This window comes from Neocloeon triangulifer, unplaced genomic scaffold, assembly GCF_031216515.1.
Source record: "Neocloeon triangulifer isolate White Clay Creek 2 clone unplaced genomic scaffold, ASM3121651v1 ptg000014l, whole genome shotgun sequence".
Classification (NCBI taxonomy): Eukaryota; Metazoa; Arthropoda; class Insecta; order Ephemeroptera; family Baetidae; genus Neocloeon; species Neocloeon triangulifer.
In genome coordinates, this window is record NW_026775556.1 from 16,056,302 (window position 1) to 16,081,460 (window position 25,159).

The window sequence follows — 25,159 nt, forward strand, 5'->3', positions numbered from 1 at the left end:
CAAACATAGCTGTGTCGTAGTGGTACCCAAATAATAGGCCCGGATCGATCTAATTTGCATGCCACGGGTAATCGCTCCACCACTCTATTCACCGTCAAACAAATCTTATCTGTGGGCCGCTTCTGCTTTTCTTTGCTTGATAAAAGGTCGCGCCGAGCGGCACGGAATTCGCTCTGCGTTTTGGAAAATTAGTCTTCTGCGATTCTACTTTCTCGCAGCAAGGGGGTGCGTGCGTCCCGAAAAAGAAGCGGAGAACAAAGTGTATATCGAGTCGTCGTCGATTGCATGGTCAAGCCAGAGAGAGAGAGAGCGTGCCCTCTGCTATTTTCGTGTAGTCAATATGCATACAATTAAGGCGTGAACCTGCTGCTCGAGTTCTCAGCGCGCAAAGTTCCGTGTGCTGACCCTCGCTGCACACTCGCCCTTAGTCGCTGCCGTTGACCGGAGACCAAAACACAAGTAAGTTTCAAGATGTTCCTCTTGGCAGTCTAAAAATTCGCTTTCACTTTAAAACGAAATTTTGATATTTTTTATTTATTTATTACATATTGTTGTTCACATTTTTGTGTTACCATTTTTATTAATCTGAGTCGATAAAAAATTGGATACTTTTTTTTAATCAATCAATTTTTTAATCTTTTAGTAAGAACGTGCAAAAAATCTACCTTGCAATGTAATTGCATTAACTTTTTTTAAAAGTGTCATATTAAAAAAATGTGAAAGGTTTTGGAAAATTCAAAAGAAAAAATCAGCATGAACTCCCTCCAAAATTTAATAAATATGCTTTTTATTAAATCTTTAATTAAATATATATAAACAGAATCTTTTAGCTCAATATATTCATGTTTGATCAAAAAAGAAACAGTAAATGATTTTTAAAATTTGCCATAATATTTTTGTTTTTTCCATTCTGGAAATTTAAATTTAAAAAAAAAAAAATGAAAATGCAATTATTTTATCATTTTGTACCAATTTGCTAATAAAATTTATACCATTCGGATATTTCACAAAGAAAAAGTTTTGAACTTGGAGCCCAAGGGCCATTTCTTATTCACATGTTTTGGCCGAAAGTTCATCAACCCCTGTCGCCCGGCTGTGTGAGAGCAAAGCTCTGCCGCTTTCGTGTGAGGAGCGCGTGTGTGCATGAATGAAAAACACAAAGTAACCCTTCTTTTCTTGCACGCGGGGCTGCTGTTCCATCTCTCTCGCCGCGGCATGAAATGTGCACTTGAGTGACACATATAGTTTGCAATTGCAGCGAGAGTATGTGCAGTTGAGCGAGAAAAGTGCTCGGATCGGGAAAAGCGCAGGGTGATAAAATTACGGCCGGGATCGAGAGTGGCGCGGGCTGCTTTCCCAGAGCAGCGTTTCGCTTTCTGGAGGCGACGCGCGTCCTTGGGGTGTCTAGCGATATATACGCCCGACGCTAGCTTTTTCATTAGCATAAATCAATACCATAGAGAGAGAGAAAGAGCGCTCTGGCTCGCGCGCGCCTCCACCAAAAACACTTCTACTTCCTGCTTCTGCTGTTTTTTAGGTGAAATATTTACGAGAGTTTTTCCCTCGACAACGTCATGTTTATTCAGACCTGCTCATGAATATGGAAAAGTGTTGTTATTTTTATTCTCTTGACGCGCAAAACGGAGTAAGTTTTTTATTAAGTTTTGTGCAAATTGAGCAGTAATGTAAGTTATTTATGCGATATTTAAATTTCCTTTAAAAAAATATATTTTATTCAAGGCAATGGAAATAATTTAAGGCTATTGCCGCTATTGGTGAGTATAATTGGTATAAATAATGAGCAAAAACTTCTGAAACTTTATTTTTAGATAAAATCGGTGCAGTATGTAAAAAATTAACTATAAAAAAATGCCAATAAGTTGTATAAAATCATATTAATAATCTAAGTTAATTTAGTTTATATCAGGTTACATTATAATATAAAAAATAAATTTTAAATAATTTCAGAGGTGCGCTTAATCTTAATTTCTTTTGCAAAACAATGAAACAAAAAGTGGATAAGTACACAGATAAAAATAGTATATATCAATAATGAGTATTCAGAATTTTATCACTGCTTTAAAGATAAAATAATGCAAATTAATAAGAAAGTCCTTGAACGCGGTTGAAATCAGTTGAGATTACTTTTGCAGACAAGTGTTTGCTGACAGCTGCCCAGATGCGGTGCTCTCCCGTCACTAGTCTCATTTTCAATCAAATTTCAACATTCCGAGAGCGATTTTCTGTTTATATTATGTGGTGATATTTTTTTGAAAAAATCAATTGTCATCATGGGTGCTCCAAAAAATCATTGCACGAGTTCTTTATTTTCTGCATGGTACAGTCAAGGTATTTTATTTTCACATAAATCTTTAAACTATCGCCTTTTGAGCGATTTTTTTTTAATAATGTCCCTGATATATTTTTTTTTCCAAATTTACTTTCTGCTTCTTTTATCGAAAAAGTCATTTCGCCAAAAATTGCCGTTCTTTCATTATTCAACGCGGCGTTTCGTTTGTTTAACAAGCCGCCCGTCGGCGTGCTCCAGAATAAATGAGACCCAGGAGGCTTAATTAAGCTCTCGGTGGCTGCAATTAAACTAAAGGCCCTGTCCGACCGTAATTAATACCCCGTCTTACCCACGCATTATAATAGATGCTGCTCGGTGGTGCGTGTGGGTGGGTGGCAAATATTTGCATGTCGATGCTGTCATCATTTCCCTCTCGATATTAATTTGTTGGTCCCGCCGCCGCCGCCTCTGTTGGGCAAATCTCTCGAGGAGCGAACAAAGGAGGATGCAATTCTCTGGGCTCTTTCCTGCAGATATCAGAGGTTTGCGAGGGCGAATGCGCCTAGAGCTTACTTAGAATTGACGATTATTGGTTTGATAATATCTCGGGGACGAAATGTCCTTGGGTTTAAGGTCGGAAACTGTAGCAGTGCTGCTGATCTCCGTGGATCTTAACGGCTTGCAGATTGTTATTTTGAATGTGCAACTGTTCAAAGTTGGTTCTCAAGGAGAACTTTCTTTTTGCACAAGAAAACTTGGTTATATTTTAACCAGATTTTTTTTTTATTTATGGTTTTAAAAAAAGGCATAGTCTTTTAATTTAAAGCTAATTTATTGAGGACCAAATGGGAAAATAGATTGCGCCGTGTTTTAGTTTAAATGAAGGATCATGCATTGATTTATTGGGTTTATTTTAAGAGCCGGGTGTTTTAATTTGAGAACAACAATACCCAAGAGCTGCGACAGTTTTTTTTAACACAATCCTGCTGCAGCTCCTTTATTTAATTTCCTAGCGTGGGGAGAGAATGAGGGCGATCTAAATCTGTGAGTTTATTTGCGGGGCTCTCTGTCGCACTACTCAACAAGCAAACAAATCTGAACAATCAGAATCAATACCATATTATTTAAAACCCATTGAATTGCAATTATCCGCTATGGTAATGACAATAAGGTCGAATCTAAATTAGAAATAATTCATTAATGTCAAATTTTAAGTGCCTTTTAAATTTAATTTAGAATATTTCAATAGCATTTGATAAATTATTTAAATCCTTAGTAAATTGTAAAATCCAGTCACTTTTTGCCCTGAAAACCTAAATCAAATCTAGACCTGTGCAATTTATAAAGCTATTTTTTTGCTTGAAGCCAAAGCTAACAAATCTCGAAAATAAATCTCTGCAACACACATTTCAGGCCAAAGGGTAATAAAAAAGTACTGCGCAGTTTGAAAGTTGAAAGCGCGTGTCGTGAGTGCAAAAAATCCCCGCTGGAATTTTGAAATAATTAATTCATGGGGTGGCTTGTTATATTGTCGTGCATAAATTTCTGTTGGGGGCGGTGATGCATAAGGAAAAAGTTATCGCGTCACACATGCATATATGCTCGCGCGCGTGATTCTGGTTGAAACGCAACTTTGTGTGTGTGTGCATAGCGTGCGGAGGGCTCATTAGTTGGAACGCACGCGGCCTCGATTTTTCCGAAAGTCCATGCAGCGCGAACACGAAGCGTTTTGCCCCCTGAAATATTAATTTTTTCTCACCCCCAACAAAATAAAACCCCCTTACAATATGCATTATACTCTCAGCGGGAGGGGGACGCCACTTTTTATCTCTTCTGACAAATTGAGTAGGCCAGTCGTTATACATTCAACAAACGGAATAGCTGCTGAAAAAAAAACGATAAAAAGCAAACAGGTTATCGGAAACGCAGTGCAACCCCTGCGGTGGAGGAGTTATAATAACGGTTGTTGCGGAAAATAAGTTTGCACTAGTTGTCGCTCGTTAGCCATTAGGTGAAGAGCTTATTGACTGAAAAGAGACTTTTAACAATTATTTAGTTTCCAAATATTGTTTTTGCAGAAATGCAGAGAGTTTTCTCCAAATGCCACACAGATCGAGTGTGGCTGCGTGAGTTTCTCGCCGAGTTCATCGGAACATTCATCCTTGTTGTAAGTTAAATTTTAATGTTAATTTACTTTTGTAATAAAATTTTAATTTTCAATATTTATGGTAAATGTATAACAGTGAAACCTGGGAACCGGTAATTCCTGTTTATTTTAATTAAATATATTTATTTTAATTTTGGAATTTCATTCAAAGAGAGAAAATTTTTAATACATATTTAATTATTTAACAATTAGCCTTATTCAGCCTTTTCAAATGAATTTAAACTTCATTTTGGGTGAACCGCAATTAAGTATTAATTTTCAAACCCCTGTTGTTTCAGTTCATCGGAAACAATTCTGTAGCACAGGCAGTTTTGAGCAACCAAAGCCATGGCCAGTTCATCACCATTAACTTCGGGTATGGTTTTGCGGTGATGATGGCCGTGCTTGTGGCCGGAGGTGCCTCAGGAGGCCACCTCAACCCCGCAGTCACCCTCTCGTTAGCTCTCGTCGGAAAGTTTCCCTTTGCCAAAATCATACACTATATGCTGGCGCAGTACTTAGGCGCTTTTCTCGCCGCCGCCTGCACATACGTGGTTTATATTGGTAAGTGCTATGAGACTTAAATATTTAATATTATTTAATTGATTTTAATTTATAAAACTATTTTTGAAATCATAAACTCCTCTTGTTAAAAAAAAATGTAAAGAAACCCCTGCGAAGTGAAGGGTAGGCAATTTCCTTACACGCGTGACGCATTTGCTGCATAACTTCAACAATCCTGATAGATATTTGCGGAGCAACTTTACTGTTCTTATTATTTCAGCTCAGCAAATTTTCATCTCTTGCTATGTATCTTAATCACGGAATAATAAAATATAAAATTAAAGTTTTAATCTACAGCTATTTTAACCTTTTTTATCAGACGCTTTGTTCAACTTCGATGGCGGCATACGGCAAATAATTGGTCCGCAAGGCACTGCTGGAATCTTTGCGACCTACCCTCAGGAATTTGTTTCACTTGAAGTTGGATTTGCAGACCAGGTGAGAGAAATTATTTCAACAATTTATTCATCTAATTTTTTAAATTAATTGTAAATAAATTGTATATTGTAAAAGGTGATTGGAACCGCAATTCTGCTTATGGTAGTTTGTGGAATAACAGACCCAAAAAACTGTGGCGTCTCTCGTGGCCTAATACCGTTGTTTGTCGGATTGACTGTGGTGACGATTGGAATGTCCATGGGCTTTAACTGCGGATATGCGCTCAACCCTGCCAGAGATTTGTCGCCGAGGTTCTTCACAGCTATTTCCGGATGGACATTTGACGTATTTTAGTACGTTAATTTTTACCCACTTCTTTTATTTTCAAATATATTTTTAAGTGTATTATCTTTAAATATGTGTTAGTTTTGTTATGAAAACGGTAAGTTTTTGTATTGTGGTACACAATTTTTATTGTTCTACATGATGGCTAGTGTCATAGACTTCAGATGGACATGATGGCGATGATCATCATGATGAACCTGACACAATTTTGTTTTTTAATTTATGAATTAGGTTTTTATAAATATAGTATGACACCGAATCGCACCAATTTACAGAGAGAGCAATTTGATTATTCTATATGACTATATTTATTGATTAATGCCAAGTGAAATTGATTAGCGTAGTATGTTTAAAACCGACAGACATCAATTTTTTGCAGCATTGAGCAGTGGTGTTGGGTACCAATTCTTGGGCCCCATTTGGGAGGACTTCTGGGCGCCCTCATTTACACGCTATTTATTGAGGCACACTGGCCTGACGATGGACTTCCTGAAGTAATAGAAGATGGTAAAAAATCTTATCTCTAAATCAGTTATTATGTGTTGTGCTTGCATTTATTTTTCAAGTGCGACGAAAAAATAATCTAAAAGCACGACAATAATTATTATTCAGGCCAGATCTCATCAGTTTTTTGCGTTGTGTTCTTTTCCAGACACCAAGGAATAGGAAGCGCATGTATAAATTCGAGTCTAAAAAGTCAACACCACTCAACACTACAATCTAGGACTTCAGCATGTCCATTATGCAAAAGCAAAATTTTCTTAAAACTGTTTAAGATCACCATGCGTTTTGTTTTAAAATTTTGATATTTTACGTACAAATAATAAATTATTTACTTCTTCATAAAAAACGAAGTGCCTTTGGTTTCCAATTCATTTTCTTAGCACTAAGCTTAAAAATTGTTGCGCTCTTTAGAAAAGATATGAATTGCTTGCAGCAAGTCGCTGAGAAATAAATGAGGTCTCGACGGTCGCAACGTCCAAAGGATTTTGCCATCGAAAACCACATGCTACAGACCTCACGTGAGATTTTATTATGTCCACAAATTTTACAGACAATATTTGTCAAAAAGATGTCAAAATCCCTTGAGTATTAGGATCCCAAGTTAGCAATACTATGTCAGATGTAAGATATAGTATGGTACTGATAGTATTAAAAGTTTCGTAGCTTTTTAAAATTGTTTTTGAGAGCTGATATGGCAACAAAAGTAGTTTTGATGTTGTGTTTTGGTGATCAGTTTCGTTTGTCAACCATGATGGCAATATTTCACAATACAACAAACGCACTCTAGTATTTTTACAGTTTTAGAGATCAGACTCTCCATAAAGGGCTGTAGAGAAGGACATGTAGTCAAGGGCCCCGGGAACACCATTGGGTCCCTTGAAAGGTGGCATACGCTGAATACAGTACTCAGCCTGGTCAGGTGGCAGTTCTCTCCTCAACTCCTCGGGCATGATGAATGGCTGCAACACAAAATTTAGATGATGACACAATTTAAAAAAGCAGTTGTTTGAAAATTCACCTTGTCGGCGGCCAAAATTCTGAAGGAGTCGATGACTTGTTCGGCAGTGTCGACGTCAGTAGATTCGCGGGTCATGAAGTCAAGGAAGGCGTCAAAGTGCACAAAGCCAGTCGAGTTAGGATCGACAGTAGCCAAAATACGCTGGAAGTCAATTTCACCCTGGGGAGCAGATATAAAAATTAATTTCAACAGTGTAGGGGTAGTTTGCGATGAAGTACCTGTCTATCCTTGCCGATGCTGTATCCAAGGCTGACCAGACAAGACTTGAACTCGTCAGGAGCCAATCTGCCAATCCTGTTCTTGTCAAAGTGGTTAAAGCTGCCTCGGAACTCATTGAGTTGTTCCTAAATTGAATTGGTTTTATTTAGAAAAATAATTTTACTCTGCCAAAATTTAATTTACCTGGGTGATACCCTTTGAATCTCTGGTAAGGATCTGGTTTTCAACCTCGTTGACGTTGCGGTTGATAGAAGTGAGCAGCTGTTCCCAGCCAACTCGCAAAGAGTCCATCGTGAATTGAGTGTACCTTAATTTTAATAAATGAGATATTCAGTTTCTTGCAGCATAATTAATCAAACCTATTCTCAAAGATCATGCTCTCCTGGACAGCTTGGTGGATCTTCTCAAGCTCCTCGATGTTAGGTTTGTAGGCAAAGACAGCCTGTTCGTACTCCCTGAGGCGCAGAAGCTGATCCTCAAGTGAGCCCTGGATGCCCATGCCGATGGCAGTGACGGCATCCATCTGCCGCTCAATCCATGGGCCAACGTTGTTAGCCTTCTCAGCAAATTGACGACGCAGCATCTCGTTGTCTAAATAAAAAATCGGTTACCAATATGAAAAAAAAAATCACAATGATTCCACTCACTCTGCTGTTTACGAAGTTCGGCCTGCAGAGTGCCATCACGCTGAGGAACAAGCTGTCGCACCTCGGTCCACTTGCGAGTAAGCTCCTTTTAATTCAAAAATTAATAAATAAGAGATTAAAAGAAAGAAATCAAATTGAGCTCACTTGAGAAGTGAGAGTGGTGTATGGGTTCTCAACACCTCCGGGAATCTGGTATTTGGAGGTCAGGCTGACGACCTCTTGCACAAGAGCAATGATGGAGTTGTGCTCCTTGTCAGCTTCTCCAAGGGTAGCCTTGAACTGGCCGTGAGCGTCCAGAAGACCTTGGATCTCATCCATGGTGTGAACAATAAACATGTCGACCAAGTCCTCTCGGGTTCCGTCCAACCAGTTGTTGAAAGGCTGTGCATTTTTTCAGTAAATAACTATGTTTAACTATTATAAATATTGCAAACTTACAGCGGCCCTCTTGGCGAACTCGAGATGAAGGGTGTCAATCTTCTCCAGGATTTGCTCAGTTTCGTCCAGAGCCTGGCGACGGCGCTGAGTGAGGCTGCCGAGGCGGTCCCACTGGTCGCAGATTCTTTGGCAACGAGCGTTCACAGAGGCGCTGTCGTGGTACTCAAGAGTGCTTTGGGAAAAATAATAAATTCTTGTTTTTGGATAATTTTTAAGGTGCTTACTTGAGCTCCTGGGCAATGGCAGCGATCTGTTCGACACGGTCTTGGTGGGCGGCCAAGTCACTCTCGAAGGCTTCGTGCTTCCTCTTAAGCGCCTTAAGATCGTTAAGCTTGCAGTTTCTGAAGTCACCACTCTGGAGCATCTCCTCCTTGCCCTTGGTCCAGTCCTCGTGGATGTCGGCCTTGTGCTTGAACTTCTGGGCCAGATGCTCCAGACGCTCAAGCCTCATCATCTCGGACAGAAGCCAGTCCTCAAAGGCTTTCTCGTTGACTTCCAGATTTTTCCAGGCGTTGGCAATATCCTACGATAGTTAATATTAATGACTGAACCGAGAAAATCAGATAAATAAAATTTATTATAATATTGAAAAATATTTTCAATGTTATTTTAATGAAAGTATTATACTTACAGAAACCATTTTGCCCTCAGTTGGCATGTAGGCAGGACGGTTGGACAAACGCAGCTTGGTCTGCAGGGTGTTGAAGTTGGTCTCGAGCTTGGCCTTCTGCTCAACACGTGGGGGCTTGTGCTTGCGCCTGTACGTGCGGTACTCCTCCAGTTTCTTCTGCACTCCGGCCAGGCTGTTGTCGGTCTGGCGGCTCTGCAGCCACGGCATTGTGCGGTGGATCCATTCCAGCAGCTGATTTTAATAAGATTAAAACTCGAGAAACTCATGAATTAATTTTCGAGTGGCTTACGTCGCTGGCAAGGCGCTCATATTCCTCCATAAGGCGCTCGTTCTCCTGGTTCACCTTCAGAACTTTGCAAATACGATTTGCAGCGGTTTCAGCCTGAAATGCAACGCTGCCGTGATTAAGAGGAAAATGTTACAAGAAAAGAGCGACAGTACCTTTTTCGCTCCACAAAAAGTATGGTAGTAAGACGAAACATAGGTCATGATGGCTCGTTCGTCAGGCATTGCAGTGTTAACCAGATCTGTGACAAGTGGCACAACCATGCATTTCTCAGTTAGCACGCAAGGACAAAATGTTATAACAACAGGAAAATAAAAATAAATCAAATCAATAGAACAATTCACAATTCAAGACCTTCTGATCTATCTCTCAAGGGTTTTAATTTTTTTTTTGTAACTTTCAAATGTTAGTTTTTGGCTCAGCACTAAAACCATGCAAGCGTTTTAGGTTAGTCGATAAGCTTTTCGTTCAGAGTGAAATCGCTTGCTTGTAAGCGTGAAAATCACCAAAGTACCTGCTGAGCACCCTGGAAAGCATGATAGTAGCAAGAAACGTAGGTCATAATGGCGCGCTCGTCAGGTTTGGGCGTGTTGATCAGATCTGCAAGGGGATAATTTGAGTGACCCAATCTAGGGAGAATTGAGCACAGCCCGTGAGCGACTTTGAAAGCTGAATGAAATTTTCAAACGCAATGCTAAATGCAAATTTGGCCTAAAATTCAATATTTTCATTTGTGTGCTGGTGCAGTTTTTTTTTTAAGTTAAAAAATATACAAAAAGCGCTTACCATCAGGGTCCAACATGCGTGGGATATCGAGATACTTCTCAGCCACGTCGAAAGCGGTGTTCAAGTTCTCCAGAGGGTTGTCCTAGAAAAGAAATTAAAAGTAGTAAAAAAAAAATTTTCATTTAAAATTTTTCTCAATTCTACCTTTGACAACTTGTGGTAATCGATAAGATCTGGTCGGTGACGGTGGATGAGGGCGCAGAAGGCAAGACCGTCCTTGAAGCTGCAGTCAAATAATAAATCAAATACAATTTTTTTTCAAAGTTATTTTTGAACCAACCTGAGATGGAAGTTCTGCACATTGACGTTCTTGTAAGGAGCAGTCTTCCTCTGGCACCAGAGGAGCAAACCCTCCTTGGCAGTCATTTCCTCGACGGAAATGTCCTGAATGGCGAAACGAAGGATGATGGTCCAGATCATACCAAGGGTCATCTTGAGGTTGCCATCAACAATTTCTACAGAACAATTACATGTTCAATAAATTTTACAAGCAGAATTAAAAAATCTCCACTGACCCTCAGCACCGATGGACACAAGTTTGACACCCTTGCTGGCGATGAAGTCGAGAGCTTTGTTGACGTTGGCGATCTTGTGGAAGCGCATCTTGCCGCGGTCAGGCTTCTGCAGGGTCTCTCCAGATATGACTTCGAGCAGGAGCATGAGCTTGAGGCCGTTACGGAAGTCATCTTCGATCGACTCGATTCCAGTGCCTGCCTTGCGGAGATGCGAGTTACACCACGCGGTGAAGGTCTGCAACATACAAAATCAAAGTTTAATTCTTTAAAATTATAATTTCTGATGGGATTTCAGAAGAGAAGAAATGAACGCAGATGAATGTAGGTATTAAAAATAAATTTAATGGCTTTGCTGCCAAAATTAATATTAAAAATGAATTAAGGAAGTTTTAAACTCAATTTTAATTATATTTTTTTTAATAAAATACAAATTAATTAAAAAAATCTGATTTACTTGACTTCCAATTTTCCTCCACTTGTAAATTATTTTTGCATTTTTATATTTTCCACAGCTGGCTCTAAAAAATCAATGAAAAACACTGATTTTCGGTATAGAGTTTTCAAATACAAATTTAAGCAGCGTCTATATAGTTTTAAATCTTTGTGGGTGGGTCTATTGGATCAGATTAACGATGTCAAGCGTGCCAAACGAAACAGGCAGTGCCAGGCTCTGCGAGCAGAGAAATTTGGTTTCTTCTGTCACGACCGAGCGCATCGAATTAGACAATGGCCCGCATCACACGAGCATACAAATCGGCCCGATCTTCAAAAGCAATTTTCGCAAAATTTATCTCCAAATTTTCAATTATGGGACACTAAATAGTCGGTTCGACAGCTCGTTCACGGCGCGTTTTTGTGCCAGGGAGTGATCGGCGAGTGAGTGCCAGAAAAAGAGCACTTTGACCCATTTACCGAATGGTTTTCCCTCAGTCAGATCAGTCGGTCGGTCGGACGCAGCGCTTTGCTTTTCGGCCGCAATACGATCTCGGGAAAGAAAATTCATGTGGGTGGCTCTCTTGGTGGCAGTGCGGCCGTCCGTTATTATTAGGCGTTGACAAAGTTAGACCATGGCCGGTAGGTGGATGGATGGTCAGCATGAATATTGAGTGCTCCCTCCGGCCGCTGCTTCGTTTTCAAATCGCGCTATTTCTGATTCTCCGGACGATAATTGCGTACAGCCGCGGCGGCCACGCGCACGTCCACCTACTTCACGCCACCGCCGAAAACTATACGTTCACCTCTGTTTGTAGCCTAATCTCTTCATTTAGTCCACTGAACTTGAAAAGTAACCATTTTTAAATAGAACTGAAAAGAGGCTAACAAAATATCTTTCCTTTCTCAACGGCTAGAAAACTAATTTCAACGAGCAACTGATTTTTATTTAAATGATGTTCTATTTATAAATTTCATCAGACCCATTTTTTTAAATACCAGTTACTTTTGACACAAAAATTAATTAGATTTCTCGCCTGGTCACGCCATTTACCAATTTATTCCGCTTTGCATGGAGATAACATTCATAATCGTGACATCCCTTGATTTTTATGATAACTGAAGTGAACGTGTATAATATATATCGAGGCCATTGTCTCTCTGGAATCATTATGCGCTAGTCGTGAAATTGCGTCTGCCTCAATTACAAAAGTGGCTGGCGGCTAATTAGAAGAATTCTCATCTTTGAGCAATCTCGTCGACGATGCCTCAGTTTTCCAATGGGTCGCAGGATCTGTTATTTAAAAGCGGTGCGTGTTCGGTTGTTTGTTTCACACACACCAATCACGTATAGTATAGGTTAGCCGTCTGGAAATAGAAGCGAGAACCGCTGGAGAGCAAAATCAAGCAAGCTGCCTAGACAAGGAAAAAATTCGGCAGGAAATCGTTTAACTCTAGATTTTTACATAATTAAAAAAAAACATTCAGTAAAAAAAAAAAAAATAAAAAAGAAGAACTTGGAAGAAACTATATTTCTATCTTAGATAGATTGACATATAGATTTAAAGTTAGAATTAATAATTTCATAAAAAAAATTAAAAACTGAACTGAATTAAAACTGATATTATACAAAAATTCCTCAATGCAGCTATCAAGAATAGACTTAAAATTTGTTATTTTAAAAAGAAAAAAAAATTAAGAATTTTATTTACAATTTTGCTTTTGTTTTAATTAGTGTGGAGTTTGCAGGTGAAACAAGCCCTTGGAAATCTTTAAATTCTTTTATCGGAAAATGTTTTAAACTAATTTGCTGGGAATGTGTTGGCGCTGCGAGTGGGGTTACGACCCATATATTTCAGGTGGGCTTGGCAAGTCGAATTAGCCTCGAAATGTATCCCCTCGTTCGCCGGCACCCCGAGCGCCCTGTCGCCGAAATCGCGGCTCGGTGCTCGACCCCCGGTGGCCCGGAAGCGGAATTTCGGCCTCGGTGGAGCGGCAAGCACGCTTTTTCGGCATTCCGCCTTGAAAATGTTGTGGCTAAGTATGGTTATACTATCAATTGCTTGTAGCTCCCAGAGTTATTTTTGACTATGCATTTTTTCTGCCGTCTATTTCGAGAGCGAGGGGAGTGCTGGTGAATTATAGGAGGGGGTTGCTCGCTTCGAACGAGAGCAGCCAGCGAGCGAGTGGGCCGTCCGGCCGGCCGGCTCTCCGTCCGTCCGATCGGCCGCAACCGCCACCGCCGGCCGCCCCAACACACACTTAACTGACAATCAGATGAATTTCGAGCCGATTTTCTTCCCTGCCCACTTTGCGCAATTACGACCGAAATTAATGAGACGCATCCAGCGTGAGTCACGCGCGCGCCACCACCTCTGAACAAACAATCATCTCACGTTTCAAAGCGAAAAGTTCCGCAAAAATGAAAAATAGAACGTGCAGAAGTTGTTTTGTCTGTTCCATTTCAAGAGGTGCTCGAGAAGAAAACGCTTAATTTTGAGGTCCCTTCAGTGCAAAAATGAATGATCTAACAATAAGATTAAATTAAATTTTTTATATTACTGCATTTGAAAAGTTTTTGCCTTCTTCATTTTTAAGCCATGCAGATTTTCATACAAGATTAAATTTTTATCAATAAAACATAATAAATGTGAGAAAATAGAACATGCTTCATTTTTTGTGTGATAAGATTTAAAATTTATTTGCAAATATATGAGTGGTCAATGGAGCATTTGAAGTTAGGGCACAATTCCTTTCACTTTAAGATAGACAGAATTTATCTTGATTTTTTCCAAACTTGAAATGTGGATAAAACATTTACACTTTACTATTAATTTGAATTTGGTTATATAAAAAATGAAGCATATTATATTTTAAAAAATATTCCAAAAAAAAACTATTAATAATCTGTATTGAATAGTTTGCAATTTTTAAATAAAAATTAATTCATTCTGTTTTTGTTCCTTTAAAAGGCATGAATATACTGTAAATTTAAGGAATCTTTATTGACATAGTAAAAGTAAAATCAAATCTTTACAACATTGGTGGTTAAAATTTCCAATTGTTATCCAATAATTTATAAAACAAAAAACTGACTGGATTTGATACATAAGGCAACAAGGAGGCCTTAACCATTTAAGCCACTGTAGGGGGCAAAAAATGTGAGCATTTTGCGGCGTTTTTTTTTATATTTTTTCTATTAAAATTTGGTGCAAAGTAAAATCAACAAATGAATTATAGTTTGATAAACTTTTGACAACTTCCTTGGCACAGATTTAATAAATATTAATTTGCCAAAATTATTGTTTCAAAACTTCCCTGATTTTTATTCTATATTAACTTTTCATCAATGTAATTTTACTAGTATAGAGATGTAAAAAATTGCACAAATAAACAAAAAAAAAATTTAATTAGTTCATTTAATAATGATGCAGCTCTAACGAATTTTTTTAATATGATATTGATATATGTACGCTATGGTAAAAATGAATTCATTTTTAATCATTTCAATTTTGGTGGTCCAACATTCATCTTTTTAATTATTATAAATAAAAATTAAAAGTGTATTTCTTTTGAATTTTTATTCCATTGACGAGTGAGAAAATATGATGATCTAGGCCAAGTCTTACGAATATTAGTTTTCCTCTGGGCTCAAGCGAGCGAGGGTGATGTCGCAAAGCTAATCTAGTCAAAATACAAATTTGACGAAAGCGACAGTGAAAATGTTTTCGCACGCTTCCGAAATCGCACTGCCTTCAAGTGGGTGACGCAGACTCGTAAATCCTATTTTCGTCCGTCGCCCTCGAGTCGTCGTGTCGGCCGGACTGCATAATCGTAAGTAAGTACAAATTGCAGTTTGTCGCCCCCACGAAAGCGAGAGATGGATGCACTTCTGCCAAAGAGGCGAGCGCGTGTGAATCAGAGCCGCGAGCAGAGACTGAAAATAAAATCTCTAAATGACATTCCGCAGCACCCCTTGCCTCCCGCCGTTGCGAAATAAAGAATGCGGCCGCTTTTTGTTTACCAAGAGGACAGCTTTGATCCAGAGCATCTCGCAGCAGGCGAAAAATTAACAGCGCGGCCTGTTTTTCGCTACGTGCTTCAATTTGTTATCATTTTCGACGTCAGCTGCTGCTTTCGCGTTGCCAATTTTGAGAAAAAGCACGTCTGGCTCAAAGTGTGCATTTTGTTTTTGCAAGTGGTTTCCCATCTCACATTACAGGTAAAAATTGTAAATTTTTTGAGAAGCTATCCTTCCTTTTTAACAGAAATAACTTTTTTAGTATCATTCAAATTTACAAACTATTAACAAATTTATGTTTGGTCAAGCTGGTTTCAGTGATTCCCGAAAACACTGGCAGTGAAATTTTAGGACCACTAACTTTTGACGTCAATTCCCTTCAAGTTGGTGCGTCTCGCGCATGTGTTGGTTGGTTGCACCCTAGGCGAGTCATTCAGTGATTTCCTCTCTTACTAAACGACACTGTCACTGTTGTTTGCGCCAATCCTTTTCTATCAATATTTGCATTCTGCGAATTCCACAAGTGCAACTTCCTTCCTTTCAACACCATTCTACCAGTCAAGGCATAAAATAATAATTTTAATCGTTTCGGTCTTCAGCTGATTTCATTCAGTTCAGCTGAAAGACAATAATTTCTTAATGACCTCTTATCATTTTTTGTAGCAATTTTCCTTAAAAACGAATCATACAAAATTAAGAGGAAAACAATCTAAGCCATTTATGGAATTCACACTTTTGAAGACGGCAAATTTTAACTTTTTATTAAAACTAGAATATTAAATTTATTCCCTTTTTACAATTTTAATTGTTCATTAACAAAACCGAACATGAAAAATCTGGGATTTTTTACTTTTTTATCTTCATTAAATGTCTCCAAATTTATTTCAAATTCAAAATTACACTCTGAACAAGCTTTTATGGTAAAGGAAAAAATATTTTTTCCCCAGCAATGATAAAAAAAAAACAAGATTTCGTTTTAAGGCTGAAACTGATATTTTCTAACATAATCTCTTAAAGTACAGTTCCGGACGGAAGTTTGCGGTCGCGGGGTTAAAAGTTTAAAAATTCCAGTGACGCTCGTTTTACTTTCTTATCTGCACCTGCAAAAAACCCAACCAGAAGTTGCTCCGGACAATGACTTTTCTCGCTTCGAGTGCGCTCATTACTTGACGTCTCAATTGAAATCTCCACATTGATTTGCACAATTTCTAAAGAAAGAGCGGCTGATTTCCCGAGAATACATTTTCGATTTCTCTTGAAGAGACGGCAAAGACGGAGCAGAAAGAAAAATAGCAGGCAGTGTGTCAGAAAATCGGAGCTAGAGCGAGCGAGATCGACGGACGGACGAGCAGAGCGCGAGCTTGTGAAGTCGCAGGATGACCTAATAGTTTTAATTTAGACTGTTAGCGCCGCAGACGTAAAAGTTGCCTCGGTTCATGCCCACTCGTTTGCACAACACACACAACTCTATGCTCATTCCGAATGCACTTATTTACTTGAATTAAAGCTCCTGTCTTGTTCACCGCCGCCGCGTGTCCCACCACCATGCTTGCTCTTTGATAAGGGCCATCCAGATTTATGGCGCTCGGCGGTACCGTCAAATTGCCTATATTTAGGCTCTCCGGCTGCACGCCAGGCGAAAGTTGGAAAATCAAAGCGGCTGGAAAATCGGCTTTTCATTCTATTCGGATTTCCTAATTGTTTTTTTGTGTTGTTTTTTTTTACGGCTTCCTTTCTTTCGCTGGCTGAGCTTGAGATTAACTTTGAGTATGGAAATTTACTCAATTTATGCACAAAAATAATTATGAGTCAAATCATTAATTATTATCCATCATTTTTATTCTCCATTTAAAATTCAACAAAATTCAATATAAACAATGTAAAAAAATTGTTGCTTGGTTATGGAATTGACTTTTTTTTTGCTGCTAGTGCTCATAGAACATACAAAGGCTCACTGATTATTATATTTATAAACCTGCATTTTAATTATATCATTATTTAATTTGAAAAAAATATTCACTCAGAATGACATTAGCTAAATTTTTATTCTGTTTTATCATAAATTCCCGCCTTAAAACATTGTGAGACAAAATTGCTTTTTAGAAAAATGTTAATTTTCATTCTCACACAATTTTAAACAAATAAATAGAATTAAAAATTGTTCAGAGAATTATTTAATAAAAATTCTTACTTAAATTATTTATTTTTTAAACAAATTATAATTGCAGGTTAGCATAATACTTGTGATTAAAATATTGTAATAATTATTTTTGGAAACAATAGGCAAGTTATATAACATCGAGGATAGTTAAATTCATTCATCTGCCGAATCTTTTGGCACAAACAAGGCGATTAAGTAAGACTGCGGTCCAGATAGAGGAGCTAAAGTCATTTGAAAACACAAATTTGTTTGGAAATAATTTTAAATTTGTTCCTGCATGAATGTTATTTTGGTAATTTTTGTTCTGGCCCCACTTTATTTTCACCGACTTCTCTGAATGTTTCGCAAAACACTTCTTCTTCACACTCTTACTCATCGCGACATTAGTTCTAATTAAAAACTATGAACCTCTCTCTCAGCGTGAGTCACACAAGGACTTGTTATAAATAATCCTTATCAAAGATCAAAAACGAGATCAAAGTAAACAAAACAATCAAAGCTGTCGACTGCAGTGATTTCTTCTTCTTGGAAATTTCATCACTTAGCTATTCAAAACTCGAGTTTAAAGAATAAAAAAAAATGTGTTTAGTCACAATTTATGGCAAATTTACGCACAGTTTCAGAGTTGAAAATAAAAATGAGAACAAAAAATGATTGACCGTAATTATTATGCATGCAGTTCATTCCTGTCGTTTTTAATACATGTAAAGTGAGACGAACGAAAGCGAAAAAAAATGACTAGAAACTGGTTTTTAAAATATAACTCTCGAGCACAATTTAAAGTTCGTTGTCATTGTACGTAGGACGCTGAAACCGCAAACGACCTTTGCGAGTTAATTATTATTTAGGACACCGCACAGTTATAAATTTTGAAAGCGAATTAGTCACTTCCGAATTACGTACACAATGAATTTATCGTTATTTTTAGAGCGCACCTAACAAAAACAACACAGTCGTTAATTTGATTAAAAATCTCTTTCGCCGGCTGCGGACGTTGAGGATTGATACATAATTTAATTGCGATTTAACGTTCTCGGAAGAAAGTGATTTAGGAGGCTTTTTGAAGGGGCCAAGGGGATGTTTCGTACCTTCTTCTGCTGCTTCTCCCAAGCGGGGTCGAGGAGGCCCTCACGCTCCCACTCTTCCTCCGGCTCCATGTAGCCATCGGCGTAGCCTCCATTCATCGTTTCTGCCATTTCGGCGGCCAGGAATTCCTTCTTGGACGGGTCGTCGGTTCGATCAGACGGCTAGCGAGCTAAACTTTGCTTTTAGCTGCTTCTTCTAAAAACACATACATACGAAGCACAGATGACGGAGGTGTGAGTTCGCAGCCTCACCGCCGAACACAAACCAGCCAGCATTTGCCAGACAGAAAACCAGAGTCTGTGGGATGGGCCAGCTAGAGGATGGGCGACGACCGGTCGCCACTCATTGGCCGCCGCCGCCACCCCAACATCGATGCGCGCCGCATAGATAATGAAATGCCACACGCCGCACCAAACGCTTTGCTCTAATTTCAATTATGTTCTTATTGACAAAATTATTTGTTTATTAGAATTGACCGACTGTTCAGCAAAAATAATACTTTTTGCTACAGCTTGATTAATTTGTGGGCTTAATATATTTCCTAAATAGAGATTAAAATCATTGAACTTTATTTCTCCAAATTTAATGGTGAAAGTTAATTTAAGACTCTTGTATTCATGTAAATATTTTCCAATCGTTCATGAAAGCAAAGAAGTAATGTAATTTTGGAAATAATTTCCATAATTTCTTTATCATGGTTAGATACAGTTTGTCGCACTCAACAATTGATGTACATTGTGCTTAGTCAAATATTCTGCGCAACAATTGATTCTCATCCTGTCAAATTCCAATGACATCGTTTATTATTTCTCAAACATAGTACATTGTAAAGTGATCTCTAACTCAGTATAATTATGATATTATTTTAACTCCCAATACCATGCAAAATGTACATTTGAATAGGTTATGTGTGGTAAATTTACGTATTGGGTTTTACGTAGAATGCACTCGACACATCCTGGGACGAACTTTTCACAAACAGTTCTTAGTTCAAACATAAACTTAGTCACTACGCTTAAAATAAAACCAGTTTTCCCAGGCTGTGTAAAAACAAAATTAAAAAAATGATTGGCATAATGAAAGTTACATTTTTTTCTGCGTCGATTAGTATTTCCTTAGAGAACCACCCATGGGCTGCTTGTATGCATCAAATCTTTCGCTAGACCCATACAAGGTGGTAGTTTGAGGGGCTCCTCCCATAGCTCCCAAACCTATTCCGAGGTTGGACACTGCAGGGTTGTAAATATTTCCACCACCACGACTGCCGACATTGTTGCTAGACCACCTACAAAACACACCTGATTTAATACACGAACGCTTGGGTTTGAAAAGGAAAACAAAATCTAACTGACACTGAGCTCCTTGAAATGAGGGTTTGAAGCATCACCACCTTTAAGTTTCTTTTCTTTACTATAATAATTTAATTCTTTAATGGACAGGAGAAAAATAAAAAGGATGATTGAAATTTCCAGTTATAAATTCCATGTTAAAAAAAACCAGGCCGTACCTGTCTGCAGAGGATGTATCAGTGCTCCTTGGCCAATCACTGGTGCTATTGTCACTTTTTCTGTCGAGCCAGGGCTCTCTTGCAGCACTAGAGCCAGCTATGCCTGAAAATTGAGACACAAATTCAGACAAAGTCCAGGAGGAAATCCACAATTATTAAAAAAAAAAAAAAAATGACAAAATAAACTAAAAACTCAATGCTTACGGCTCGTACCACGTCCCACTCCTTCACCATAGCGCTCCCTAGGACGAGAGGAAGATGAAGAGATGCTGGCGCTAGGTGGTGGACCCCTCATGTACATATTACCAGGTTCCCTTCCACTAAGCTGGCGATCATTGTTGCGGACCGTTGGCCTACTTGTGTCTCTATATCTATAAAAAAAATTGGTTAGAATTTTTTAGGCTACAACAAAACAATTGTACCTTTCATCTTTTCCTCTAGCCGTCGGTTCTACTTCGCGCCTGGAAGGTTCAACAACCCTGCCAGCACTGCTGCTCGAAGAGCTAGGAAAGAAGCCTTCCCTTCGTCCCGAAGAAGTTGTTGTGCGGTCATAACCAACAGAGCCACTAGTGACACTGGTTGAAGTTCTCTCGAAAGCACTGCTGCTATTGCGATTAGCAAAATTGTGATCTCTGCGGCTGTCAGCAGGTCTCTTCATTGATCTGATTATTTTGGAATTTCAGGTTTTAGGCGAAATTAAAATATTTATGAAAGCTTACGATGAAGACGTTGGTATGGAGCTGAATCTTGGTGGTGGAGGCACCGCTTGGGCACTGTCATAGTTCACCCGACGTTCATCCGAGCTAGAGGGCACAGGTCTTTTGGCAGCCCTTTCCTCGTAGTAGTCAGCACTGTGGTGGCTGCCCTGCCTTTTGGTCCCAGTCACGTTACTGGAACTACGACGAACGTCATCAAATCTCTGATCAGACTGGCCAACGGAAGAGTAAGAACTCCAGGGCCTAGAAGCTGACACGGAAGGGGTGTGCGAAGAGGTTAAGAGAGGAGGACGCTCTGCAAGCTCACGCAGCCTGGATTTGGAATAATTAAAATAAAAAAAAACATGTTAAGGAGAAGTTCTCACTTTTGCTGTTGCCTCTTGAGCTCTTCTCGTTCCCATTCCAACCTTTCCCGTTCGAGCTTGGCTTTTTCCCTCTCCAGCCGTAATATATCCTTACGAGCCTTTTCTATTCTCTCTCTTTCAAGTCGCAACTCCTCCTTCTCTCTGTATATACAATATTTTAGAAATAAACAAACATTCATGTTAAGAAAATACCTTTCGAGTTTCTGCTGCTCCTCCCGCTGCCTCCTCTCCAATCTGCGCACTTCCTCTTCTCGACGTCTGGCATGCTCCCTATCTTCGCGTTCTCTATCTCGAATTCGCTGCCTCTCACGGGCTTGCTGCATTGCCAAATGTGTTAAAATTGTTTCAACTAAGTCCAAATGTTTACCTTAATGCTGGCAAAGGTGAGCACGGCAGTGGTGCTGCGTCTGGTGTGCAGTCCTCCGCCTGGCGAGTGGTTCACTCTTCTTGGAGGTGCAGGTCGCTTAGGTGAGATGCTCCTTGGGATGCTCCTTGGCCGCTTCTTGCCTTGATCAGAGCGGCTGTCGCTTCTTGACACAGATCTCTCAGTGGATGGTCCAGGACTGGGTGCTGTGATACGTTGACGAACAGGCTTATTGCCCTTACTATCTCGGCTATCGCGCCTCTGATCTTTGCTTGACTCACTGTTTGACTTTGAAGAAGATTCCTTCTTCTCACTGTCCTTATCGTCAAACTTTCCTTCCTTCTTGGAAGGCGAAGGGGTTTTCACTCGTCCTGGACCAGTCGCTTCTCCCCGAGCCTACAATTTATTTAGTTAGCCAATGTATTACCAAAAACAAAGACAGTTTACCCTCTCAACAGAAATCATGCGACCATGCAACTCGGTCCTATCCAGATGCTGGATGCAACGCTGGGCATCCTCCTTTTTAGCCATAGTGACAAATCCGTAGCACCGAGCTCCAGGAGTTTTGGCATTTGTGACAACTTTGGCACCCAAAACTTTTCCATATTTAGAAAAAGTCTGAAGGTCAAAATAAAAAATTAGTAGAATTATTTACAATTTGAAATCTCTTACTTGTTTTAGATCAGTAGCTCTAGTGGAGGAAGAGAGGCCGCTCACCCACAAGTTACGGCCACTACTGTTGGAAGCAGATGGTGAAGAGTCACGCTTGTCGTCTACAATTTTATTTAATTATTCCACCCTTATAATTTATATTTTTAAAAGGGAAACTTACCACTGGTACTCTTGGATTTATCTTTAGGAGAACCGGAGCTGCAGGAAAAATAATAATAGTAAGTTGTTGAAAAGATAAGGTTTCTGCTTTAAAATTTCAGCAAATATCTTATTATTCTTAAGAGGGATTTTTGTTCATTCGACGCATTAATTGAAGTGGGAAATAAATAGCATCTTTGCTAATGGGAGACTTTTAAAGGGGAAGGGACACATTTTCAGCGCACAATATTTGACGTGAATTCGGTAATGAAGTGTGCAGAGGTATCTTTTCGAGACGAAACACATTTTTAAGGCATTCTTGAAGCATTCACGGTCGAGGACATCCAACTCAGCTAAATGTGTCTGGCTTGGCATATGGAAAAATTGTTGCCCAGTTTGCCCAGCATTGCAGAGAAAAATGGTACTTTAAACTATCTGCAATAATGTCAAACAGCAAAAAAATATACCATTCAGCACAATCCAAGACAATAATTAATCAAATCGGCAATGGAATTTTTAAAAATAAAATTTTTTAAATCGATCCCAAGGCATCTCCAGGTTAAGATTTGAAATCTACTGCCATTTTTTTTTAAATTGCACTCCAAATTTGATCTCATAAATTACAGGTTGAAAGATGTGGTCTGCCCGAGTCATCGCCTACCGCCCTTTGTTCCAGATATACAAATGAAGAGGCTCTCTATAATAAAGATGGTGGGTCACCAACCTCCGGGATTTGTCTCCATTTACTGCTTCTTTCTCAGATTGCTGTGGCTGGTTTGAATCAGACGAAGATTTTTCATCGAGAGTTTTGCTGCTCCTCTCGTTTGAGCCATCTTGCTTTGGACTGCTTGTTTTCTTCTCGCTTGTCTTGGAACTGGCGTCACCTCCACCGCCGCTGCTGTTGCTACTGCCTCCAGCTCCAGTGTGCGAGTCCTGGTGTCTCTCAGGTTTTTGAGGAGCCTCTTCTTTGGCCTCCGACGAAGACTGACTTTTTCTTCCTTTCTCCTGCTGATGTCTCTTCCTGTTTTGATTGCTGGCTGGTACATCTGTGGGTGGCATGTTTTGCTTTAACAGAATGACAAGTCATGTGCTGCAACAAATTGTAACAAAGAAATGTGTTGGATCTTCTTCTTTCAAGCAGCAGCCGATATCGCTCCATACTTACCATACCATGTAAAATTCTCCCCGTCTACCCCCCCAAAAAAATTAAAATTCATGAATCAATAAAAAAAATGATGATGGTTCTCTTCTTCTCAGTAAAATTCATCAATGCTGAGCGATGGACAAAAATTTTCTCCACTCCACTGGTCGGTTGTTTCTTCAGTCACGATGTTCTCATCAGATGATCTCTGTATAGGTCTTCTTCGACGAAGGCCGATTGCAGCTTGGCCAAGGTGACAGGTGTGTAAAACTTCACGATGACCCGGTGATAATTACAATTGACACATATCCCCTAATAACCCATTAAAAAAAAAACACGGCTTGCACAAACCTGACTCTGCGCCGAAACTGTTTACTTCCTGAAAACAGAAAGATTGCAAATTAAAATTTTGTTTCATAGAAGTAATTAATATCAAACCTCTTCTATCAGCATGTCTTCATTAAGTCCAAGGTCAATGGAATCGTCATGCTCCACGCAATTCTCCTGTTGCTCTTCTTTATCAGCATCAGCATCATCCTTAATATAAATGGTAAAAAATTACAATTAAATTAATAAAAAAGCACAATGGCAGCCTTACATCATCAAAAGCTTCTTCGTCCAAAACTTTGAAATCGTCAGCTTCAGCGCTTTTTGCAGAATACGGAGTATACTTCTCAGATGCTTTTCCCTGCTCGTCAGAATCATCTTTGGCATTGCTGTTGTCCAAATCTTCATTCTCTCCATAATCAAGAACCTCAGGACGATCGTCCAACTCGTTCATTATTTCGTCTTCATCTAAACAAATTTAAGAGGTGAAAAAGAAATTTAATATTTTTTTGTTAAATAAATTTTTCTACAATGAAGTATTCCCCACCCCATCGGCTAACAATTCCAAACTCCAAACACAGCAATAAATTAAATATGATGTGCTAAGCGGCTAAATATGGGGTGTGGCGTCCCTTGGCATTTATCTCAGTTGGGGGCCCTTGGATCGAAGGTGGTTGCCCTTGGATCTGGGCTGGCGGCCATCGTAGGGGGTTGGCGTTCATTGGATTTGGAATAGTTGTCCGATCGGCCATGGAGTAGTTTGTCTTGTACACAGATTATTTTTTAAAACATACATACCTTTCGATTTAGACGGTGTCACACTGCTCCGTTTGGTTTGCCTCTTAAAGCTGCCGTCGTGTGCAGATTCGACAACGTACTCGTCAATTTCAGAGCTGCTCAAACCATCTGACGCTAGAGACTGAAAATTTGAATGATTTTAATTTACACTAATATTCAATTCAGTATGATTCAAAATGAGAAAGCATGGCATTATAAGATCTTGAATTGCACAAAATTGTAGCAAGTTATGTACTTAAAACTTATGTTTAAGCTGCATGGTAATAATATTATGCTGAATTTTTTGCAAATTATAATTGCGGATATCTTTTTGACGAACTATGCCGGTGTGCATGTTCTGATAATTCAGGCCACGGACGCAAAAATGCAGCCTGAAAAAAGGGAAGTGTAGAGTGGTTAATTGGTGATAAACTTACAGCGACCAGGCGTTCAACAAGCACAGCCTTGACTCCGCTCTTATCGAGGCCACGTTTTTCCAACTCGGCACGCAAGTCGGCCACTCGCGCCTGAGACAATTTTCGCTTTTCGACATCCGACATGATGGCTATTCCCAGCTCGTTTGTCGAAAAAAAAACTTGCGAAGAAGGCCGATCTGGCCGAGGAGCTTTTCTAAATTCTAGGAGGTGACGGCTTTGGAAATCAACCAATCGCGACATATGACTTT

At 39.3% G+C, this 25,159-nt stretch overlaps 3 protein-coding genes across 10 annotated transcripts; 1 reads left to right on the forward strand and 2 right to left on the reverse strand.

Moving 5' to 3' along the window:
• Nucleotides 1–156: 156 nt before the first annotated feature.
• On the forward strand, nt 157–6,568 carry LOC132201696 (aquaporin-10-like). 5 transcript variants are annotated; one of them, XM_059628062.1, is made up of 7 exons: nt 2,146–2,349; nt 4,369–4,457; nt 4,736–5,000; nt 5,320–5,438; nt 5,514–5,731; nt 6,103–6,230; nt 6,376–6,568. In XM_059628062.1, the coding sequence occupies exons 1-7, from the start codon at nt 2,292–2,294 to the stop codon at nt 6,387–6,389; spliced, it is 891 nt and encodes a 296-aa protein (XP_059484045.1). In that variant the 5' UTR covers nt 2,146–2,291; the 3' UTR covers nt 6,390–6,568. The 5 variants fall into 5 exon arrangements, with proteins under 5 accessions (XP_059484047.1, XP_059484045.1, XP_059484044.1 ...); XM_059628064.1 differs by lacking the exon at nt 2,146–2,349 and adding an exon at nt 157–459 and having other exon boundaries at nt 6,103–6,568; XM_059628061.1 differs by having other exon boundaries at nt 6,103–6,568.
• A 165-nt stretch (nt 6,569–6,733) lies between these two features.
• Nucleotides 6,734–18,813, reverse strand: LOC132201692 (alpha-actinin, sarcomeric). 3 transcript variants are annotated; one of them, XM_059628056.1, is made up of 18 exons: nt 18,681–18,813; nt 18,470–18,628; nt 10,768–11,002; nt 10,533–10,707; nt 10,397–10,475; nt 10,253–10,334; nt 9,981–10,066; nt 9,470–9,562; nt 9,181–9,411; nt 8,774–9,072; nt 8,550–8,721; nt 8,256–8,492; nt 8,112–8,196; nt 7,824–8,055; nt 7,648–7,771; nt 7,464–7,589; nt 7,246–7,404; nt 6,734–7,186 (listed from the first exon to the last, which is right to left on the reverse strand). In XM_059628056.1, the coding sequence occupies exons 2-18, from the start codon at nt 18,575–18,577 to the stop codon at nt 7,028–7,030; spliced, it is 2,682 nt and encodes an 893-aa protein (XP_059484039.1). In that variant the 5' UTR covers nt 18,578–18,628; nt 18,681–18,813; the 3' UTR covers nt 6,734–7,027. The 3 variants fall into 3 exon arrangements, with proteins under 3 accessions (XP_059484039.1, XP_059484038.1, XP_059484037.1); XM_059628055.1 differs by lacking the exon at nt 9,981–10,066 and adding an exon at nt 9,622–9,707 and having other exon boundaries at nt 18,470–18,741; XM_059628054.1 differs by having other exon boundaries at nt 18,470–18,741.
• A 311-nt stretch (nt 18,814–19,124) lies between these two features.
• Nucleotides 19,125–25,076, reverse strand: LOC132201691 (SAFB-like transcription modulator). 2 transcript variants are annotated; one of them, XM_059628053.1, is made up of 17 exons: nt 24,912–25,076; nt 24,496–24,616; nt 23,969–24,165; nt 23,809–23,907; nt 23,722–23,749; nt 22,954–23,275; nt 22,252–22,289; nt 22,092–22,192; nt 21,867–22,037; nt 21,423–21,815; nt 21,248–21,372; nt 21,056–21,196; nt 20,694–21,002; nt 20,397–20,636; nt 20,188–20,345; nt 19,975–20,077; nt 19,125–19,752 (listed from the first exon to the last, which is right to left on the reverse strand). In XM_059628053.1, exons 1-17 carry the CDS (start codon nt 25,032–25,034, stop codon nt 19,572–19,574), a joined length of 2,850 nt encoding a protein of 949 aa, XP_059484036.1. In that variant the 5' UTR covers nt 25,035–25,076; the 3' UTR covers nt 19,125–19,571. The 2 variants fall into 2 exon arrangements, with proteins under 2 accessions (XP_059484036.1, XP_059484035.1); XM_059628052.1 differs by having other exon boundaries at nt 19,126–19,752; nt 20,179–20,345; nt 24,912–25,075.
• Between the last annotated feature and the right edge of the window lie 83 nt (nt 25,077–25,159).

Bases quoted from the DNA above. Each gene is read 5' to 3' on its own strand.
- LOC132201692 (XM_059628056.1), bottom strand. From the start codon at position 18,577: ATGGCAGAAACGATGAATGGAGGCTACGCCGATGGCTACATGGAGCCG. The intron at 9,563-9,980 runs GTACTTTGGTGA...GTTGCATTTCAG, and splicing joins CTTTCCAGGGTGCTCAGCAG to GCTGAAACCGCTGCAAATCG. The intron at 8,197-8,255 runs GTGAGCTCAATT...TTGAATTAAAAG, and splicing joins ACACCACTCTCACTTCTCAA to GAGCTTACTCGCAAGTGGAC.
- LOC132201696 (XM_059628061.1), top strand. From the start codon at position 2,292: ATGGGTGCTCCAAAAAATCATTGCACGAGTTCTTTATTTTCTGCATGG. The intron at 5,439-5,513 runs GTGAGAGAAATT...ATATTGTAAAAG, and splicing joins AAGTTGGATTTGCAGACCAG to GTGATTGGAACCGCAATTCT. The intron at 5,732-6,102 runs GTACGTTAATTT...AATTTTTTGCAG, and splicing joins TGGACATTTGACGTATTTTA to CATTGAGCAGTGGTGTTGGG.
- LOC132201691 (XM_059628052.1), bottom strand. From the start codon at position 25,034: ATGTCGGATGTCGAAAAGCGAAAATTGTCTCAGGCGCGAGTGGCCGAC. The intron at 23,276-23,721 runs GTTTGTGCAAGC...TGCCACCCACAG, and splicing joins CAGTTTCGGCGCAGAGTCAG to ATGTACCAGCCAGCAATCAA. The intron at 21,197-21,247 runs GTATTTTCTTAA...TTGTATATACAG, and splicing joins GAGCAGCAGAAACTCGAAAG to AGAGAAGGAGGAGTTGCGAC.